The sequence below is a fragment of the Gnatocerus cornutus genome, chromosome 7 (assembly GCF_029298725.1).
Source record: "Gnatocerus cornutus isolate USDA-ARS CGAHR chromosome 7, icGnaCorn1.1, whole genome shotgun sequence".
Taxonomy (NCBI): Eukaryota; Metazoa; Arthropoda; class Insecta; order Coleoptera; family Tenebrionidae; genus Gnatocerus; species Gnatocerus cornutus.
The window spans coordinates 15946655-15963026 of NC_142239.1; the positions used below are offsets into that span (position 1 = coordinate 15946655).

The window sequence follows — 16372 nt, forward strand, 5'->3', positions numbered from 1 at the left end:
TTTCAGAAAGTCTGACATCAACAAAAGAATTGAAAAGTTGTAGAAAATTATAGAATTTTAAACAGTTTTTAGAATGCTACTTTTAATAGTATCTTAGATTTTAAAATTTAAAAATCCCAGAGAATTCAATTAAATCTTGAAGAATTTTAAAAAGCAATAAAGCATTATCAAGAATCTTAAATAATCTCCAAAGACAGTCTGGAAGAAGAATCCCAAAGAAAATGCTTAAAAAGTTTTCTTGCACCGGACGATTTCCTGTCGCCACTAGAAATACCTACAATCAGTTTTATCAGTGATAAAACTTTTTCTACGTTCAGTTGGAAAGCAGTAAATTGAGATAATCTTAAGTAAATAACTCTTCCTGGAACAGTGACGATAATGTATTAACCTAAAAACTTATAAAATCGGATATAAAATTTATTTCGGCCTTAAATAATTTAAACAATAAATAGCATCGAAGTTACACACATGACTACGAAAGCCACACCTCCGACTAAAGCTGTTGAATGATTACCATCACCAGGATCAACAGGGCCGCTTTCGTCTTTGCCACAAAAATCAGTATCACACAACTTGCAATCAAGAAATTCTTTCTTCTCCATTAATACTGCGTTTTTAACATCTTCGCAGGTGTCCACCTTTTGTCTACATCCTCTGTAAGTAATTTGTTTCCCATCTTAAATATCAAAATTAATTGAACATCCAACAAACGGTCAAAATCTTTACTTATTTTATAAGTGTACTTCAGACAGTTGATTTCAGATCCTGTCGTCGTCTTACATTTATCCAAATTGTTTGTTTGAGAAAGATCCGCACAATCAGGCTTTGTTGCAGTAGAGCATTGATAACATTGCATCGCTGCCCAAACTTGAAAGCAAAAATTGTGAGAGGAAAAACTGTTCTCAACTTACCTGAAGTTGTGAGACAGCATGTCAAAACCAAGAAATGGATGATGGACAACATGATGTTAGGTTTGTAAATTATTTTGGTATAATGAGCTAATTCTATCGTGGTGAGATAAGAAGAGATACGTGATTTTATCAGCGAGGATGAGTCGCTTGAACGATACAAAATCTAACGGCGTAGGTATTTTAAAATGGGAAAGAATGTTTGTATTTTGGTGATGAAAACCTGAAGTTTATAAACATGTTACCCATTAAGTGATGGTTATACACTTTGTTTTTGAGGAATGCATGATAGTCATTTGACTTCTGAATTATCACTAAAAAAATGATGATAAGAAGATAAGCGAAGACTCATTAAGTTGATAATAAACCTATTTTGATTAACTTGCTACGTAGTATTAATCCCGATGTTAAAAATATCGCATTAGAGAAAACTCGAAGTGTGAAACCCGTTTGATTGACAAAGGATCTCAATTTTGAGCTAACAGATTGAAAACACGCGATAACTCTAAAATTAGCTTGATTTGCTTCATTAAGTGAGTCTGTTTGTTTAAAAAACGTCTAAATATAACCGCTCAGAAGCCCGGGATTTAATTAGCCCATGTACAAATTTTTTTCTGTGAATTCTGCATTTTGGAGTAGTCTAACTGGCTGCCTATAATACTTGGCGATTCATTTTCAGTTCGACTTATTTTTCCCACAAGTTTCTGGCATCTTTGGATGAAGAATGATGAGCTTTGGAGGGAAGCTCAAAGCTCAAAATTTTCGCCCTCCGAATGTTGAAATGATCGGTAATTTTCGACACAGTTTAGTCAACTAATAATAGCCATGGCCAAGCCTTCAAATCAAGCATAGCTGGCTGCCTATACCTCAAGACCGATGTTGAATTTTTTTTCATCACGGAATTGTTATTTTTGGTTTTTATTACATTTTTATTTATTTATTTAAGTACGTGGAAATTGTTATAAAAACTTTGTTTCATCTTTTAGCTCAATATTTTTTTAAACTAAAGGTATACATAATAAGAAAATATATTTTATTATACGCAAAAAATCTTTTAATTTTTAGTTCCAGAAGGCAATAAAATCTAGACAATAATAAAGAACATTATTGATTTACTATTTATAGTTATTATAAATCCACGCTAAATAATACATTTATATCACTCTGATTACCACCTTTAATCTCATTAGTCGACACTAGTCCTCCTTCAGTTTTTCACACCCTAACTCATATAATTTCCCATTCATTAAATATTTACGCATCGTTAATACCCTCTATTATCCACACCAGTATTCATAAAACCGTCTTGAAGATAAACTTTGCCGTTTATTTAGATTACAAGGTATATTTTATAAATCTCTGATATCGATTTATTTCCGCATTTATCCAACAGCATGGTGACCATTCACACGTTTATTCTTCTCTCATTTCTGTTTCTAAACACTCCGGGCAAGTTTTCTTCACTATTTTCTCCAGTTTTTTAATAGACGTGAATTTTAGTGTTGTCTCTTTTGTGCTATGAATCCTTCAACTCATCTTGGGAATGGACGACGATTAAGTGCAATAACAACAATAGTATTGAGAGTGCTTGTACGGTCCACGCTTTGGAAAGTATGTTTTAATAATTTTATTATATTTTATAATGTAAATATTTTTGAAGAAGTTGGAGAGGAAAACAACGTCGAACTATACAGAAATTGTAACAAGCGAAGTTTTTGTGATAATTTAAAAACTCAGTATTTGACTTCGCAGGAAATTAATCTCGTTCGGTGTAAAATTTGCAGATCTGATTTTTGTAATGGTGCAAGTGTAATGGCTATGTCTGGATTTTTTTTAAGCTTGTGGTGCTTTTTGGTTATATCATCACATATTTATTGATATGTAACTAGAGAAATTATTAATTAATATAATGAGTGTTGTGTTTACGAATTTACAAGAAGAGATGGAGATTCTAATACAAGTTGAAATTTTATTTTGATAAAGAAACTTGGCGCCTTCGCCATTTTTGCAACAATTTTAAAAAATCGTAATTTTGTAAATATTTTGAAAATGGTTATCTTTTATGAAAGGAACATACTTTTTTATTACTATTAGAAGTAATTTTGAGGAAAATTTCTGTTTGCAGATTGATAAAGCAGTGAGTACCTACATTCAACGGTTTTAACACCATAATAATCGTCATGATTCATAGTAATATCGAATTCAAATGCATTTTTAATCTCCATTATTTTATCTGCTAACAGATAAAAAAATAAAAACCTTGATCTATAAATTAGTTTGTGTTTTCAAGGATTACAGCGGATTAACCCAATTGAGCAATAATCTTTTTCTAAAGTGGACTTTAATTAATTACGTACAATTAGAACAAACTAAAGTGAACAACGTCTCCACTCCACTATTTTAGAAATGACTAATTCATAAACAAAATTTCAACAGTTTATAAATTTTATTCTTTCAAATATTTCATAACAGCGCGCATAAAACCGTCTTCAAGATAAATTCCCCTGTGGTATTTAGATTAAAAGATACGTACTAATCCCTGATACCGACCCAGCACATTTACCCATCAACATGCCAACTATACACACGTTTTTCCTTGTTCTTCTCCTTGACTCTGGTAAGTCCTCAAATTAATTTCACTACCATTAATTCTAAATTTTCAGCTCTCTCTCTTCGCTGTTTCCAATGCACCGATCCTTTAAACCTAAATTTACCTTGCGAAAAGAACTGGGAAGAAATGCCAATAATTGAGTGTGGTGGTGGCCAAGTTTGTACATTACATGTATTGGACAGTATGTTGGAATTTTTGTGTTTTTTTTTTAAAGTAATGCGAACTTTTTTAAGAACCTGGCATGGATATTATCTACAGAAATTGCAACTCGAGAAGCTTCTGTGATGACTTAAAACAGGAATATTTAAATGCGCCGGAAGTTAATGTGCGGCAATGCAAAATTTGCGAGGATGATCATTGTAATTCTTCGATTACTAGAACTGGTTCTGTTATAACAGCACTGGTGATGATTTGTTTTGGATATTTGATTTGATAAAGGGTTGTGAAATTTACAGTTGTTTGTGAACTGCTTTTTTGATTCTTTTTTTGCGTTGGGTGTACTCAAACTTAAAAAAAGACACTTTTTTATGATACGTAACAGAAATAATTTTTTATCTGCACTTATCTATTACACTAATTCTTGTGTACATACAAGATTATGACTAAAGAGCGAAACATCATTTATTCGCTTATCGAGTCGATGTAATTTTCAGTTTTCCATTAAATCTTGGTCAAAGCTTCAAACAATTCTAGTTTTTTTTATTGTAATACTACATTTTTTAATAAAACATAAATCCCATTATTTTTATGTAGAATTTTGTTTTTCTTCTGTTTGTGTCTCTAAAATTGTAAAAAATAAACCGATTTTGCCACTAAATGAAGTTTATTGATAATAATAGAAGAAACAAATTCCAATCAATTTACAATTTACGCCGAATTACATCCATTTTGGCCGCAAACCCGACATCCTGAAACACTCACTGCCGGATTATGAGCATATTGTGCTTCCACATGACTGCAGATATTCTCAGTTGCACAAACTCTATGCATAATTTCATTACCAGGAGCTGCAAAAATAAACTAGAATATCACCACAAAAAATGCAAAAAACGTACTTTTAACGACGTAAGAAGCACAAACGTTGTTCACACCGTGACATGTTTTCAACGGAATAAAATTCAAGTTTTCGCAATCGGAGTTAACGTGAAGAGGCCCGGAGCACTGGTAACAGTCCAGAGCACTGGCTAAAGAAAGAAATTTATGATTTTTTGTATAAACTAAAAGAGGACTTACCGGTGCTGAGGTACACTAGAGCGAGGGTGAAAATAACCAGAGACTTCATTGTGGTGTTTGAAACTTAAGACAATTTTCGCGTTTATATAAGAGGTGGAGTGATTCAAAAATACACACGCAAATATTTGCATCAGATGTCAAAATTGAGTTGATTCGTATTAACGGTAATCTTATAATACAATACAAATATTTATTTCCGCTGAAAGATGCAAACAGATCGAAAAAACGACTTGACTTTTACGTGGAATTTTTGGCGGAGTGACGAAAGTCAATTTATTTGTTGAAATTACATTTAAAATTAAAACACTTGCACAGATTTGTAAATATTTGTGGGAATATAGAACAATACAAATTTCCCTTATTTACACTATAAACCATTTCTGTCACTTCACAGATTACCCAAAGAGTCAAATCAACAGAATTTGACTTGCGTGATTCCACTCCAAAATATTTTCTTCGCGTGTCAGCTAATATTTGCAATGGTTTTTAACTTGTAGATTCTAGATTTAATCTTTTTTTATAAAAAGCACGAAACTGAAGAAACCACCACACTTAAAGTATCACAATGAAGTCCGTCGCAGTTTTCGTCGTAGCGCTCATCTTCTTACAATCCAATTCCGGTAAGTTTTTTAAATTTCAATTAGAAATACGTAATTGTGCTTTGTAGTAACATCTCTTCAGTGTTACCAATGTACCGGTCCTCTACACATCAATTCAGGATGTGAAAACTTGGCTTTTATCCCACCGAAGGAGTGCGCCGTTGGTGAAACTGTCTGTGCTAGTTATGTCTTAAAAAGTACGTTTGGTGTTGTGTAGTACAACGTTATAATGAGATTATCATTTTAGCTGCTCTTTCCGAAATTTTGCACAGGAAGTGTGGAACTGAGGACATTTGCTCCCAGTTGGCAATCGAACATGCAACTAATCCTTCTGCTAATATCGTAAACTGCAATGTTTGTACTGGAAGTGGGTGCAATTCAGCCTGATAGTGAATAAAGATTTGATTCTAATAAGTCGTTTTATTTCTTTAGTCAATCAAAGGAACTACAAAATTAACGTTTTTATTTTTATTACAGCAACAGATAAGTAACAAACAAACTCAGAACACTTGTAATCAGAACTGGAACTTTTCCTTCTGCTGAATTACCGTTACATCCGTCTTGATGACACACTTCACAAGACGAGATGGTGACTGAAGGATCGTTTTGGTGCTGAGTCTCTAATTCTGAACAAATATTGTTAACATTGCAAGTTCTGAAAAGAACTTCACTTTCAGGTTCTGGAAAAGAAAGCATTAAATTCATTCAATTACTGTTAAAAGATACTTTTCAAAATATGCCGAGCACAAACATGATTCTCATCGCCACACTTTGTAGGCGGAATATAACTCAATTTTTCGCAGTCCGAATTGCCATTGAGGGAAGCTGAGCACTGATAGCATTGAAGAGAGTTTACTAAAAAATTTACCTGAGTTTTGTTCATAAATATTTTGCTTACTTACCTGAAATGGTTTGGAAGAGAATCAAAGAGAGTGTGAAAATTATTGCGGACTTCATTGTGGACGATTTCGACTCGTTTGATAGTTACTGGGAGAAATGAAGTTTTATTACCTCGCTTAGATATTATTAATACATTTTTTGAACCAATATTTTTTGATTTATGACTGATAACAGTGCACCCATAATTCGCTGATAAAAACTGTGACTATGACTTTTGGTGTTTGCGTTTCCGGAATGTAAACTAAAAGTAGCTCTTTGATTGTGTTGCAAAATATATTCTAAATTACTCAGAGTTAACTGCTTCTTTTATTTAAACTAAACAGAAATGTGAAAACTGTTTAAAAAGGTTTTAAAACACGTCTTTATTCTATAGCAACAGATAAGAAACACACAGACTCAGAAAACTCAAGGCTACAATTGAAACTGTTCTTCCTGCTGAATTGCACTCTTCCTGAGCACAAACTTGACAAAGTGAAACATTTATTGAGGGATCATTTTCGTACTGAGCAACCAAAAGTGCGCAGATATCGTCAGAAGCGCAAGTTCTGTGTAGAATTTCAGTCTCAGGATCTAGAAGTGACGTTAGATTTATGTGATTCTACAACAAAAATTTTACTTTTCAAGATGTATCCAGCACAAACATGATTCGGATTGGTACAGGTTGTCGGTGGAATATGATTCAAGTTCTGGCAGTCTGAATTAACATTGAGAGGACCTGTGCACTCATAGCACTGAAGCGAGTTAACTAGAAAAGTGTGCTTAGATAGAAAGAAAGTTGAAAAGAATGTCTTACCTGAGCTGCTTTGAAACAGCACGAAAGCAAGTGTGATAGTGATAAAAGTCTTCATTGCGAATGTGTAATTTTTTCTCGCTTTTGTCTTTACTTATATGAGGCTGAAATCAAGTTTTATAAGTTTAAATATTTATTTTTACGTGCGAAACGGTTTTATAACTGAAACATGTGACAAAAACATTGCTAATCTGAATAGTGTCACGGCTAAACCGGTCAAAACACTTCTTGTTTGTTTAAATACTAATTTGTTTTATTCAAAGTCAAAACACTGAAGTTGCAGATCACAGAAAACGAAACGTGTTATACAGCTTAAGCCATTTATTATTTCTTTATGTGCTCAGATATTTTCACTAAGAGGACAAAAATGTCAAAACTATCACAGTTCAGTCTTAACCTTGACCAAAAGTTTGGCCACCTCCAGCTCCTCCGGGAAATCCACTACCACTAGTGCCTCCCGAACCTCCTGTGCCTCCAGAACCTCCAGCGCCTCCAGGGAAGCCACCACCTCCATTACCTCCAGGGAAGCCGCCGCCGCCTCCATTACCTCCAGGGAATCCACCACCGCCATTACCTCCAGGGAAACCGCCGCCTCCGTTGCCCCCAGGGAATCCACCGCCTCCATTACCTCCAGGGAAGCCACCACCGCTATTGCCTCCAGGGAATCCACCACCTCCAGGAATCTGTGCAATTGCACTACCCTAAACACATTACTTAGAAATTTTAAATTAATAATGAGAAGTTCGTACCAAAAGTACTACTAAAACGAGAGCACAAAGTCGTGTTGAATTGTTCATGTTGTAATGGATGGTTTCTAAAAGTTCGGATTCACTTTTATATGTTTCTCATTCGGTTTTTTACCTTAATTACCAAAAATTACTAAATATTTTTAAAAATACAATGTTATGTCATAATTGATATGGTAATTTTTAACGCGCGATGAGCAGTAATTTTTATTAGACTATCATTGTGCTTGTTAGTACAAAAAATATGATTGAATAATAATAATAATAATTTGAGGTCATATTTTCAAAACTTAGAACTTATTTTTATTTCAACTGCTACACAGGAAAAGTATTTTTGTTTGCCGTTATGTGGAAGAGGTTGTGAGAGTTGATACCTTTATTTTTTATTCAATTTATTGATTTTTTTATTATAATTGAGTGAAAATAGTTACTGATTACACAAATCTTCTGTACAAACAGAACAAGACGCGACATCTAAACTATCCAAATATTTACAATGCTCGACCAAATCATCAGTATATTCGACACATCCTTTAAATTCCGCAGTGTCATTATCAGCTGAAATAGTTTCATTATTGTCCTTATATATACTTTTTTACGACACAAAATTCATACCAAGTATCATAGATTCATCGAGACACCCATAATCCGGTGAAGAACACTCTTGTAAATCTACAGGATCGCTACAGGTCATGTTACAGAAGTAACAACGCAGTGCTTCTGTGTTAGCGAAGCACAAGAAAATTGCAAAAGCACAGAACGTGGCAACAAGCTTCATTGTGACAGTTAGCAACAATTATCAATTGATGTTATAGAGAGAGGAGTTACTTATAGATAAATTATAAAATAATCAGTTTCGGAAATGAGTACTTCAATTAAAAAAAAAGCAATTTTTTTAGGAATTTTGCACAAAATTGTATTATGTTATGTAATTAACCTGTGCAAATATTTAACCGAGGTCACGAGGAGGTGCGTTCTGTTAACTTAGAGTTTATCAAGATTATTATGTTTGGTAACTATTTAAACTATAATCCTGTTTACACTATAAGTAATGTTTCTCATTATGCACAATCATTTTTTTTATTATTTCATCAAATTTATTATTACAAATTAAAGCAAATAAAACAAACAATCTTTAAAAGTTTCAAGTTTTGCTTTATTGTTACTAGCACATATTAAATGTATCTAATAAGGATACTTAAGGAATCCATTTATTTTTTGATCATTTGTTACATAAATCATCAGGACGAAACGAACAAGATGCATTTTCAAACGAGTTCAAATATTCGCAAGTTTTTATCGCCTGGTCGTTGTTTGGAATGCAATTTCTAAATTCCATTTCATTGATTACAAAGAAAGATACTGTATAAGGCTTATAGTTTACAGGTTACAAAATTCATCAAAACAAACAGTTAGAACAAGAAGAATCTGTAAAGTTTTCACGTAGTTGCAGTTCTCTTTCATTTGATCATCATCATAATTTTATATTTAGTTTATTCAGAAAAAATTACAAAATTTTTGCTTTATTGTCATTGGCACAGATACGATACGAATAACGATAGATAAAGAATTTACTTATTACATAAATCATCAGTACAAAACGAGCAAGATGTGTCTTCCAACGAGTCCAAGTATTCGCAAGTCTTTATCACCTGGTCGTTGTTTAGAGTACAACCTCGAAGTTCCAACGGATCATCCACTACAAAGAAAGTATTGTATGAGACTTGTACAGTACTACGTCAAATTCATACCAAGCAAACTTTGTTCCTTTAAGCACCCATAATCCAAATCTTGTGTATTGGAGCACTCTACAATCTCCAGAGGATCTTTACAAACTCCATCACAATAATAACACTGAGTGGCTGACGATTTTGCGCTACTGACACACAGAAGGAAACCAAAAAGTATAACTATTTTCATTGTTAGAGTTGTAATGTTAGAAAAATCACTCTGAAGTTGGAAAATATTTTTATCTATATAGATAAGAAGTGAATTTCTTATTAGACAACTATGACTTGCGCGGCGCATCCACCATTTTAGTTTTTAAAATTTACAACGCAAAATAAATTAACTCCAGTTTAATTTTTATTGGATTATTTATTACATAAATCGTCGGTACAAATGGAACAAGATGACTCTTCGAAAGAGTCTAGGTACTCGCAATTCTTTATCATCTCGTCACTGTAGAGAGCACAGCCTCTAAATTCTAGCGGTTCATCGTCTACAAAAAATGAGTAGAGTATAAAATGTTACTTCTGGGCTACGGCATTTGGCGTGTTAAAATACAGGACAGAATCCTACAAATTCAGCTGTTTGCTCTAAAGTCAACAACCAAAAAAGGCAAAAAACCTCTCAAAAAGCATTAATTTTCATCCACCCCAAAAGTACCCAAATATCTGTAGACCACCAAAAATTGGGTACACGAAAAAACGGGGTAGAATTCTACAAATTTAGTGTTTTTCCAAAAGTAAACAACCAAAAAAGTTACAAAAAACTTAGAAAATGCCTTGTTTTTAAACACCCCAAAATGGCTTTCTATTTCTGGATCAGGGCATTTGGCGTCTTAAAAAATAGGACAGAATCCTACAAATTTAACTGTTTGCCTAAAAGCTAACAACCAAAAAAGGGCTAAAACCCTTTAAAAAGCATTAATTTGTAGAATTCTACCTCGTTTTTTCGTGTGCCCAACAATTTTTGGTGGTCTACAGATATTTGGGTACTTTTGGGGTGGATAAAAATTAATGCTTTTTGAGAGGTTTTTTGCCTTTTTTGGTTGTTGACTTTAGAGCAAACAGCTAAATTTGTAGGATTCTGTCCTGTTTTTTAACACGCCAAATGCCGTGGCCCAGAAGTAACATTTTATACTCTACTAAAATGTATTTTATGAACGTGATAACGTGTCAAATTATTACCAATCAAAGTAGTTTCTTTCAAGCACCCATAATTCAATTCTTGCGGTTGAACACAGTCTATAATCTTCAGAGGATCTTCACAAACCCCAGCACAAATGTAACACTGAGTGGCAAACGATTTTGCACTGCTAACGCAGAAGAGAAAAACAAAAATTACAACGATTCTCATTGTAACAACTGTAATGAGAAGTAGGAAAAATAAAGATTGTTTTCTGATATTTTTTATTAGATTAGTAACTTGAAACTTGAAAACTTATCTTTTCAATTGATTGCAGCTGGTGTGAAAATGTGTGCAAACTTGTTTAAACTTGAAAGAACTCCTTAAACTCAAAAGTTTTATATCCTATTTGAACATAAATTTTATGCAATCTGCACCAAATTACAAAATTGTAAAAATTTAGAAACCTAAGAGAAAATCTTAAAACACAGATTAAACATATTCTTAAGATTCTAGAAGAAAAGCCAATTTTATCTGAACCTGCACTTTACTGTTATATCATTACTTATTACATAAATCTTCCATACAAATAGAACAAGAAGATCCCTCAAACGTGTCCAGGTATTCACAGCTTTTGATAACCTCAGGACCATTAAGAGCACAACCTCTATATTCTTAAGTTTTTTCATCTAAAACCAATAACTTAAAACTTCTAATTTTATTTACTGTGGAAAAACGTTCTAACTTGAACAACTTCTATCAGGTCGCATCTACAGCTTCACAGTTTTCAATTTGAAGAGAATCATCAGTCTCTGACGCATTTGTAGCACTGCGAAACTCCTGCTTCTGTGCTAATAAAGCACAAAAGAAGTGAAAATGAGAAGAGGACTTCAGTTTTCATCGTTTGGCTTGTTTTGTAAAATTTTAGAACGACAGGGCGGATTTTATACTTAGAGATAATGATTTCACTGCGACAGAAATGTTATAAAAATAGAAAAAATTTTGGTTAAAAATATCGCCACTAGTGAGATTATCGAAAGAGATAGAAACTTGGATTCTTCTAAAGCATTAAAGTAATAGAACAAAGAGAAAATCTGCGATCTTTACGTCAATTGATAAGACACATTTTGTAACATTTATTGGATCCTGCTTTGATCCAGTTTTAGAACAGCAACAGAAGTGTAGTTAGAATGAAGATAGCAGTGTTTTTGATATAATCGTAATGTATGTAATCTTAAGCTGGCCACTCTTATTTTAGAACAAACAAAAAACTTATTGTTTTGAAAAGATAACACGTTTTAATAAAAACGAAAGTTACAAATTACACAAATCCTCATCACAAATCGAACAAGACGATCCTTGGTTATCATGAACCCAATCGCAGATACTTGAAATATTTTCCGTTTTAATAGTACAGTCTTTGAACTGAAACTGCTCATCACCTGGAAGAACACAGTGATAAAAACTTTTTTCAGTACTTTGGTTTATACCTGCTCCAGTCTTAACACTCAGACATAAATAATCTAATTTGTCTGCCGCAATACAGTTTTTTACTTGCGGATCATCACAATTTTCGTTGCAGAAGTAACATTGCTTGACTCCTGCGTCTGTGGTGCTCCAAAATAGAAGTAGAGTTAGAGTGAATATCACTTGTGTAGATTTCATTGTGGTTATTTTTATAGAATGAAACAATGCAGAGGAAGTTGTAAGTACTTATAGATAGAAAAGTTAAAATAGTTAAGATAACATTTTAATTATTTAATTTTTTTTTAATTCATTATAAGTTACACAAATCTTTGTCACACAGAGTACAAACAGATCCGTCGATCTCATTGATAGATTTGCAGGCATTTACGATATCTTCAGTGTTAACAGCACAATCCTTAAACTCAAGTTGGATACCTCCTAAAAATCGAAAATCAATAAAATTGTACATTTCGTTGTTAATTTCATACCTATTACAACTTTCTCGCTTAGGCATAGGTAATCTAATATATCAGCAGCTATACAATCTTTTGATGAAACAGGATCTTCACATTCTTCTTCACAGAAGTAACACTGCTTTACTCCTGCTTCTGTGCAGCTCCAGAAAAGAGATGTTGCCAGAATAAAAAGTACTGTGCTTGCTGTCATTGTAGTGTTTGTTTGAGTTGAAATTTTTAGACTATTTTATAGGTGAGAAGGAACAAAGATGTCATTCACTAAAAACTTATCTTTTCAATTGGTTTGTAATTGACAGATGTGAAAACGTGTTCAAACTTGTTTAAGCTTGAGAGAACAAAGATTTAAAAAATTCGGACATCAAAACTCTTTGAACTTAAAAGATTTATATTCTACTTGAACGTAAATTTTATGCAATCTGCAGATTAAATTTTTCTCTTGATTTTTGACATTTCTTTTTTTTAATTTGCAAATTTGTAAAGCAAAAGACAAATTTTAAAACTTTTTATTTTTAAAGCAAAGCAAAAATTTTTAGTAATTTTGATGCTACATACTATGAAATTAGGGAAAGTTGCTATTCTTAAGTCGTGTATTAGCTCCACCAAATTACAAAATTGTGAAGCAAAAGACTCAAATTTTAAAAATTTTTACTTTTAAGATGAAGCAAAATTTTCCGATATTAGCCTTTAAACAGCGTATTTTTAGTAATTTTGATGCTGTCGCTATGAAATTTAAGGAAGTTACTACTTTGAAGTCGTGTATTATCTCTACTAAATTACAAAAGTGTAGAACAAAAAACACAAATTTAAAAAAATTTTACTTTTAAAACGAAGCAAAAATTTTTTATATCCGCCACTAAGTCGTAATTTCGATAAGTTTGGTGCTACAACTACTTAAGGTTTTAGAATAAGATTAAAAAATCTAGAAAAATTTCAAAACTAAAAAATTTTAAGCAATGAAAGATTTCTTTCAAGAAAATCAAACAATCATGCAATCCAAAACCCTAAAGTAACCCAAAGTATGAAAATAAAATTAAAAGTATGAAAACCTGAAGAATTTAAAATTGTTTTATTGCAAAACTACAGTTTTAATACCTCTATTTGCTCTTTATTTCTGTATTTTTTACTTTAAACATTACATAAATCTTCAGCACACAGAGAACAAGAAGATCCTTCCGTATTATTAAGTCTCCCGCAGATATATTCGACGTCTTCAGTGTGAACGGAACAATCTTTAACCTCGAATCTTGCTTCACCTAGAAAACAACGCAATTTTTTTACTTTATCGTATTTTTACGTTGTACAACTCATACCCTTCACAACTTCTTCACTTAAACCCAAATAATCTATAGAATCTGCTTCAACACAGTTTTTAGTCGGGACAGGATCTTCACATTTTCCTTCACAGTAATAACATTGTTGGACTCCTGTTTCTGTGATTTTCCAAAAGAGAAATGTCGTCAAAATAAGCAACACTAATTTCATTGTAAAAGCTTTACGTTTATTATTATTAAACAGATTAAATGAGACAATAACGATTTTAAAATAACCTGTAAGAACATGCGCACACTTGGTAAATCTAGAAAATATTGAGGATGATCAAAAGTCAAGAATTTTATTTTATCTTAAATTTCGTTCATTCTTATCAAATCTTTCATCGTAGTTTTGTCTAATTTTATTATGTTGTCAATACTCTGAACTCGTAAATAAAGAAACTTAAGTGACCTATTCTTTACTTCGTCATTTTATTTAAGCACAGTTTCTTAAAGAATCATGATGATTACAAGACGCTTTAATTTCCTTACATTTACAAGATTAATTGCACAAATCTTTTTTGCAAATATGACAATACGCTGGAGGTCTCGAATTAACTTGTTCGCAATTCAGTATAACGTCCCCAGAAGAAGGTATTACACAGCCTTTATAGTAAAGAGTTGCAGAACCTAAAAACATGCGTTTTTTAAAGACATTTTTTTCTCAATAAAAAACTTACTGCTTGTAGCAAATTCGGAAATACAGTTGTATTCTATAGATTCCGCGTGTTCACAATACTCTATTGTTTCCGTACAGGTGGATCCATAGCACGCATAACACTTTTCGACTCCTGCTTCGGCACTTTGCCAGAAAAGTAGTAAAGTAAAACTAAAAAACACTGTCGCGGTTTTCATCTTAAAGACTTTTATTGTAAGGAATCAAAAATTTGAGCTTTATATAGGAGATGTTAGATAAAAAAATAATACTATTGGTCAAATTGTAGATAATTTTTTTTTTCAAGTGGTCATATCCTTTAAGAAGTGTAGTAAACAAATTTCAACATCTCACGTATCAGCAGTTTGTTTGCTAATGAGAGACAGATTAATACAAAATTTTCGAGCGAGTTTAAATGGTGGATGCGCCGGGTTAATTAATATTTAAATTAATTAATTTGTGGCAAATAGGTACAAGTTTTGATATGTACGTATGAAAATATTTAATGAGTGATAAAATATTGTATTTCATCGGGATTATGTATACATAATGTTATGTTTTTATCTCGTAAGTAGAGTTGGTTGCCTACTCATTTAGTTCAAGGATTGGAAACGTAAAATTTTGAGAGTAGATCCTTCATTCGGTTTAATTACACTAGTCAATGTCTATTAAATATTAGAAAAGTAAATAGTTATTTGTAAAGTGGAATGATCTAATCTAAAGTCCAGTTTCTTCCATTCACACATTATTCTTGAAAGTTTTTTTTACAAAATTTACAAAGTTTGGAATTGCTATGACAATATTTAATAAGCTTTTCAACAATCTTTAAAACGTATGGCTAGAGTTAGTACTTTTCATAATATTTAAAAACCCCTTTCATGCCCCAAAAAAACCTCTTCTCATAAAAACCAAACTTACTTTACAAATAGTAGTCCTGACCTGATGTGACAAAACGGATTTCTACCCACTGCTCCAGTACAAATTTGGTCTAAAACGTGTAATTATTTTTTAAATTCCAATTTTAATTTAAAATTCTTTCTCAGAAGGTTAAAATTAACAAGACGAGACACTTTTTCTTTTTATTTTTGCCTATCCCTTTATTACATCATTTTCGGAATGGGCATTATATGTATGTTTAATCCTCAAACGTACAACAAACAACACTAATATAATATTAAAATTTTATTTCAATAACAAAAATAAATAAATGTGTCTAACTACATAAATCTAAATAGTAAGACAACAGCACAAAGAATAATCGAAAACGAGTACATTTCTGCTGAGTTACACAAATTTTCAGAACAAACATAACAAGATCCTGACTGCACCGCGTTTAGACCATCACAAGTGGCTTTACCTTCTGTAAGGGAAGTGCAACCTTTTGTCACGACAGTTTGTCCTTCTACATATTAAAATAAAAGCAGTAATACATGATCAATATAACAACATTGTTACCATACCGCCTGATACTGAAGAACTAATACATGCCATTTCTACGCCCTCAGTAACAGGGCAGTCGGTGACTTTCATCGGATCGTCACATTTCAATATGCACCCATAACATTGCGTAACATTTGCTGCAGCTTCTGCACCAGACCAGCACAGGAACCCGAAAACAGCCAAGGTAATAATGAATTTGTTCATTTTTGAAACGTTATTTTCAAACTGAACTCTTCTGGAAGAGTCGTCCCTTTTATAGGAAACAATTAGGTGAAGTGGGGAGAAGGGATCAAACTTTTACAAAATGACGACACATTTTTGCGATTAAAGTAAAGATTAAAATAAAGAGTTTTGGAGGTCGTGGATAAATACATTTTTGATTGGTAC

General features: G+C 32.5%; 11 protein-coding genes and 5 long non-coding RNA genes across 17 annotated transcripts; 3 read left to right on the top strand and 13 right to left on the bottom strand.

Annotated features, from left to right (window-relative positions):
* Window positions 1-401: 401 nt before the first annotated feature.
* Window positions 402-1228, bottom strand: LOC148171604 (uncharacterized). Its single transcript, XM_088042084.1, has 3 exons — window positions 912-1228; window positions 727-867; window positions 402-676 (listed from the first exon to the last, which is right to left on the bottom strand). Exons 1-3 carry the CDS (start codon window positions 961-963, stop codon window positions 438-440), a joined length of 432 nt encoding a protein of 143 aa, XP_087898210.1. The 5' UTR covers window positions 964-1228; the 3' UTR covers window positions 402-437.
* LOC148171605 (uncharacterized) lies at window positions 858-5344 on the top strand. 2 transcript variants are annotated; one of them, XR_015770504.1, is made up of 4 exons: window positions 858-971; window positions 2302-2357; window positions 2409-2519; window positions 5280-5344. It is a non-coding gene; the product is annotated as an uncharacterized LOC148171605 (long non-coding RNA). The 2 variants fall into 2 exon arrangements; XR_015770503.1 differs by lacking the exon at window positions 5280-5344 and adding an exon at window positions 3381-3462.
* Window positions 3036-4126, top strand: LOC148171606 (uncharacterized). Its single transcript, XM_088042095.1, has 3 exons — window positions 3036-3525; window positions 3572-3700; window positions 3753-4126. The coding sequence occupies exons 1-3, from the start codon at window positions 3480-3482 to the stop codon at window positions 3950-3952; spliced, it is 375 nt and encodes a 124-aa protein (XP_087898221.1). The 5' UTR covers window positions 3036-3479; the 3' UTR covers window positions 3953-4126.
* On the bottom strand, window positions 4334-4801 carry LOC148171607 (uncharacterized). Its single transcript, XM_088041192.1, has 3 exons — window positions 4753-4801; window positions 4575-4703; window positions 4334-4526 (listed from the first exon to the last, which is right to left on the bottom strand). Exons 1-3 carry the CDS (start codon window positions 4799-4801, stop codon window positions 4387-4389), a joined length of 318 nt encoding a protein of 105 aa, XP_087897318.1. The 3' UTR covers window positions 4334-4386.
* LOC148171608 (uncharacterized) lies at window positions 4897-5808 on the top strand. The gene is made up of 4 exons (XM_088042340.1): window positions 4897-5372; window positions 5420-5548; window positions 5599-5722; window positions 5784-5808. Exons 1-4 carry the CDS (start codon window positions 5318-5320, stop codon window positions 5806-5808), a joined length of 333 nt encoding a protein of 110 aa, XP_087898466.1. The 5' UTR covers window positions 4897-5317.
* A 157-nt stretch (window positions 5809-5965) lies between these two features.
* LOC148171609 (uncharacterized) lies at window positions 5966-6614 on the bottom strand. The gene is made up of 2 exons (XR_015770506.1): window positions 6254-6614; window positions 5966-6206 (listed from the first exon to the last, which is right to left on the bottom strand). It is a non-coding gene; the product is annotated as an uncharacterized LOC148171609 (long non-coding RNA).
* LOC148171610 (uncharacterized) lies at window positions 6596-7275 on the bottom strand. The gene is made up of 3 exons (XM_088042091.1): window positions 7045-7275; window positions 6868-6996; window positions 6596-6821 (listed from the first exon to the last, which is right to left on the bottom strand). Exons 1-3 carry the CDS (start codon window positions 7097-7099, stop codon window positions 6619-6621), a joined length of 387 nt encoding a protein of 128 aa, XP_087898217.1. The 5' UTR covers window positions 7100-7275; the 3' UTR covers window positions 6596-6618.
* A 69-nt stretch (window positions 7276-7344) lies between these two features.
* Window positions 7345-7951, bottom strand: LOC148171611 (uncharacterized). The gene is made up of 2 exons (XM_088042100.1): window positions 7791-7951; window positions 7345-7742 (listed from the first exon to the last, which is right to left on the bottom strand). The coding sequence occupies exons 1-2, from the start codon at window positions 7836-7838 to the stop codon at window positions 7434-7436; spliced, it is 357 nt and encodes a 118-aa protein (XP_087898226.1). The 5' UTR covers window positions 7839-7951; the 3' UTR covers window positions 7345-7433.
* Window positions 7952-8019: 68 nt separating this feature from the next.
* LOC148171612 (uncharacterized) lies at window positions 8020-8575 on the bottom strand. Its single transcript, XR_015770502.1, has 2 exons — window positions 8403-8575; window positions 8020-8345 (listed from the first exon to the last, which is right to left on the bottom strand). It is a non-coding gene; the product is annotated as an uncharacterized LOC148171612 (long non-coding RNA).
* Window positions 8576-9264: 689 nt separating this feature from the next.
* LOC148171613 (uncharacterized) lies at window positions 9265-9815 on the bottom strand. Its single transcript, XM_088042341.1, has 2 exons — window positions 9539-9815; window positions 9265-9486 (listed from the first exon to the last, which is right to left on the bottom strand). The coding sequence occupies exons 1-2, from the start codon at window positions 9813-9815 to the stop codon at window positions 9359-9361; spliced, it is 405 nt and encodes a 134-aa protein (XP_087898467.1). The 3' UTR covers window positions 9265-9358.
* Window positions 9816-9864: 49 nt separating this feature from the next.
* Window positions 9865-10908, bottom strand: LOC148171614 (uncharacterized). Its single transcript, XR_015770501.1, has 2 exons — window positions 10700-10908; window positions 9865-10008 (listed from the first exon to the last, which is right to left on the bottom strand). It is a non-coding gene; the product is annotated as an uncharacterized LOC148171614 (long non-coding RNA).
* Window positions 10909-11909: 1001 nt separating this feature from the next.
* On the bottom strand, window positions 11910-12301 carry LOC148171615 (uncharacterized). The gene is made up of 2 exons (XR_015770508.1): window positions 12128-12301; window positions 11910-12079 (listed from the first exon to the last, which is right to left on the bottom strand). It is a non-coding gene; the product is annotated as an uncharacterized LOC148171615 (long non-coding RNA).
* A 73-nt stretch (window positions 12302-12374) lies between these two features.
* LOC148171616 (uncharacterized) lies at window positions 12375-12855 on the bottom strand. The gene is made up of 2 exons (XM_088042104.1): window positions 12593-12855; window positions 12375-12542 (listed from the first exon to the last, which is right to left on the bottom strand). The coding sequence occupies exons 1-2, from the start codon at window positions 12768-12770 to the stop codon at window positions 12415-12417; spliced, it is 306 nt and encodes a 101-aa protein (XP_087898230.1). The 5' UTR covers window positions 12771-12855; the 3' UTR covers window positions 12375-12414.
* Window positions 12856-13479: 624 nt separating this feature from the next.
* LOC148171617 (uncharacterized) lies at window positions 13480-14210 on the bottom strand. Its single transcript, XM_088042342.1, has 5 exons — window positions 13891-14210; window positions 13717-13833; window positions 13662-13672; window positions 13563-13581; window positions 13480-13499 (listed from the first exon to the last, which is right to left on the bottom strand). Exons 1-5 carry the CDS (start codon window positions 14060-14062, stop codon window positions 13480-13482), a joined length of 339 nt encoding a protein of 112 aa, XP_087898468.1. The 5' UTR covers window positions 14063-14210.
* Window positions 14211-14300: 90 nt separating this feature from the next.
* Window positions 14301-14745, bottom strand: LOC148171618 (uncharacterized). The gene is made up of 2 exons (XM_088042106.1): window positions 14571-14745; window positions 14301-14520 (listed from the first exon to the last, which is right to left on the bottom strand). Exons 1-2 carry the CDS (start codon window positions 14743-14745, stop codon window positions 14393-14395), a joined length of 303 nt encoding a protein of 100 aa, XP_087898232.1. The 3' UTR covers window positions 14301-14392.
* A 969-nt stretch (window positions 14746-15714) lies between these two features.
* Window positions 15715-16359, bottom strand: LOC148171619 (uncharacterized). Its single transcript, XM_088042343.1, has 3 exons — window positions 16295-16359; window positions 16006-16235; window positions 15715-15947 (listed from the first exon to the last, which is right to left on the bottom strand). Exons 1-3 carry the CDS (start codon window positions 16357-16359, stop codon window positions 15763-15765), a joined length of 480 nt encoding a protein of 159 aa, XP_087898469.1. The 3' UTR covers window positions 15715-15762.
* Window positions 16360-16372: the final 13 nt, after the last annotated feature.